Source organism: Myotis davidii, unplaced genomic scaffold (assembly GCF_000327345.1).
Source record: "Myotis davidii unplaced genomic scaffold, ASM32734v1 scaffold326, whole genome shotgun sequence".
In the NCBI taxonomy this organism is placed as follows: Eukaryota; Metazoa; Chordata; class Mammalia; order Chiroptera; family Vespertilionidae; genus Myotis; species Myotis davidii.
In genome coordinates, this window is record NW_006296626.1 from 765,827 (window position 1) to 768,846 (window position 3,020).

Consider the following 3,020-nt stretch of genomic DNA (forward strand, 5'->3'; position numbering starts at 1 on the left):
TGGTTTTAGGGTTTGGCTTTGGAGTTATGCCTTCCCTACAATAGTCATATTGTAATGTATCTTAAATGAACAGATATTTGTATGGCTCACTTAGATAGCAAGACCTTAATGTTTATTAAAAAGAAGCATTTTCAGGGGGAGGGTCGGGGGGGGGGCAGAGAGATCAACCAGGGGACTTGTGTGCATGCATATAAGCCTAACCAATGGACATGGGACACTGGGGAATAGGGGAGGCTAGGGGACTGTCTAGGGCGGGGAAAAAAATGGACACATATGTAATAAATACCCTTTGTAATAAAAAATAAAATTTGAAAAAAAAAAGAGTATGAAAATACAAAATATATGGAATATTTCAAGCAATCTCAACAACTAATGAATCGAATGACTTGCCATATTGAACATTTCCTACGACTCAGGGTCTTTTCATGTATAAATTTTCTCTCTATTATTCTGCCCAATTTTTGATGTGTTCTTTTGCCTTTACCTCAGTGTTAAGAGTTCTGATGGTGTCCCTCTATCTGTCCTATGTACCACCTTCCCTGAATCCTGTCTGTATGTCAGAACAACTTCTCGCCGGGGATAAGCCACACAAAAATAAAGGACATCATGTTCGTTGTCCATTGAGGAACAAGGGAACAGGGTTCAATGTGTGACTATGTCCTGGTCTCCTGTGGAGTCATGTAGACATTGGGATGGGGAAGGGGGGGCGGCTAGGGAAGGTGATATGGGGAGCAGGGCTGGTTCTTTTCTTTTTTTTTAAAATATATTTTATTGATTTCTTACAGAGAGAAAGGGAGAGAGATAGAGAGTTAGAACCATCGATGGGAGAGAAACATCGATCAGCCGCCTCCTCCACATCTCCTACTGGGGATGTGCCCGCAACCCAGGTACATGCTCTTGACCGGAATCGAACCTGGGACCTTTCAGTCCACAGGCTGACGCTCTATCCACTGAGCCAAACCGGTTGCGGCTGGGCTGGTTCTTGAGTCAGGAAGTGGGAGCGTGAACATCTTCCATCACTCAGCCCCCACAAGGCAGCCGCCTCACGCTGTGGAGGACACGCATCATGAACACATTCAGGTCAGTGGCTGGAACTGGTGACATTCTCACAGCCCACTTCATGCTCACAGTGTCCCACTGACTCCCCACCACCCAGTCCTTCCCTCTGCCCACCCCTCCCCATGGCAGGGTCTCACCATTAGAAGCCGAGAGAGACCCATCAGAGCCCTGGGCGCTGTCACTGCCTGGCGGGGGGACACACGAGGATGGGATCAGAGCCCCAGGACAGGAAACTAAGGAGGAACTTTTGGGGGTGAGGACCCCATGGGCTCATGCATGCTCTGTCCCAGGGACTCAGGGGTCCCCCCTCCATACTCACTGGCAGCCTGAGCGTAGCTCCCTCCTTTAGCACCTGCGGGAAGAAAACATCCCGTGAGAGACCAGGGAGGAGGCAGGGCTGTGAGGACCTAAAGGAAGCCCTAGTCCTGGGCCCCAGAGAAGTTTCCAGAACCCTGTGTATAGACCCAGGGCAGGATCAGGAAACATGAGGGAAGTGCATGTGTGGGGACTGGACCCACCGCCCTCCTGGAGAGACCTGCCCTCTGACCTAGGGCTGCAGGGAACAGGGTCCCCACCACCGGCATCATCAGGTGATAAGTGGGTCCCTCACTTTCCCACGGGCCTCACTAAGGAGTAAGTGTGAGCACAGAGCCCCACACTGGCCATCACATGTGTGGGGATGGTGCTTCCCATGAAGGAGGCAGGACACACGTCTACCTGGGCTTGAGTCCCCAGTGGGACAGACACTCAGACCCCACCGCTTCTACCTGAATGCCTCCTCCACCACATCACAGCTCCAGCCATGGCTCCCAGCAGAACCAGGCCCCCAGCGATGCCCATGATGATGAAGATGAATGTCTGAGAAGGTGGCTCTGGGAGGAGGAGGGAAGGGAGGGTGAGGGCCCTGAACCCAGGCCTCAGCCCCGACCCCACTGAGGTCCCCCAGGACCCCTGCTGCCCTGAGAAGAGGCTCTGTGGCCACGGCCCCTCCTCACCCCATCTCAGGGTCAGGGGCTCGGGCAGCCCCTCATGCTGCACATGGCACGTGTATCTCTGCTCCTCTCCAGGGGGCACCCCCACGGCCGCCCACTTCTGGAAGGTGCCGTCCCCCGCAGGCCTGGTCTCCAGCAGCTCCATGTCCTGGGTCTGGTCCTCCCCGTCACGCTGCCAGGTCAGGCTGATGTCCGCAGGGTAGAAGCCCAGCGCCCAGCACCTCAGGGTGACCTCATGGTCAGAGACGGGGTGGTGGGTCACGTGTGTCTTTGGAGGGACTGAGGGGGGGGGGAGAAAATGCAGGAACTTTGCATCTGCCATGGGACACTCCAGCAGCGCCCATGTGACCATCCTGAGAGTGGACAGACACCTGGGGTGGGGGAGGGAGCATACAGCCCACAAACCAGCCTGGACAGAGGCAGCGAAGACCTTTCCTGACATCCAGGGAGCTCCCTCCCAGACCCCAAGGGGTGGTGTCTGACACTGACCCCCTGTCCTGTGTCCTTGTAGGAGCCCCAGCCCCGGGGAGAGGGGCGGCCCCAGGGCCCCTGGTACCTGCGCGCTGCAGGATCTCCTTCCCTTTTTCCAGGTAAAGGCGGAGCCACTGCATGCACTCCCCCTCCAGGTAGTTACTCCTACGCTCATGAAAACGGGTAGCCTCCCACTTGCTCTTGGTGATCTGAGCCGCCATGTCGGCCGCGGTCCAGGAGGTCAGGTCCTCGTTCAGGGCGAGGTAGTCGACGCCGTCGTAGGCGAATTGTCTGTACCCGTGGAGGAGGCGCCCGTCGGGACTGATGTCGCAGCCATACATGCTCTGGACAGTGTGAGACACTGACCCGGACCGGAGGTTTGCCTCCCTCCGAGGTCAGCCCCGCCCCGCCCGCCCCGCGCGGACTGAACTTAAAACTGACAGTGAGATCGGGTCAAAGTCCCCGCGAGTTCCTCGCGGGTGGGGGCTGGGCGGGTCC

At 56.4% G+C, this 3,020-nt stretch overlaps 1 protein-coding gene across 1 annotated transcript; it reads right to left on the reverse strand.

Annotated features, from left to right (window-relative positions):
• Positions 1-955: 955 nt before the first annotated feature.
• On the reverse strand, positions 956-2,905 carry LOC102765334 (patr class I histocompatibility antigen, A-2 alpha chain; the record flags this gene model as incomplete). Its single annotated transcript, XM_006772236.2, has 6 exons — positions 956-1,048; positions 1,197-1,244; positions 1,379-1,411; positions 1,827-1,931; positions 2,055-2,330; positions 2,608-2,905. Coding segments are annotated over 6 exons (765 nt in total), but the record flags the coding sequence as incomplete, so codon positions are not given.
• Between the last annotated feature and the right edge of the window lie 115 nt (positions 2,906-3,020).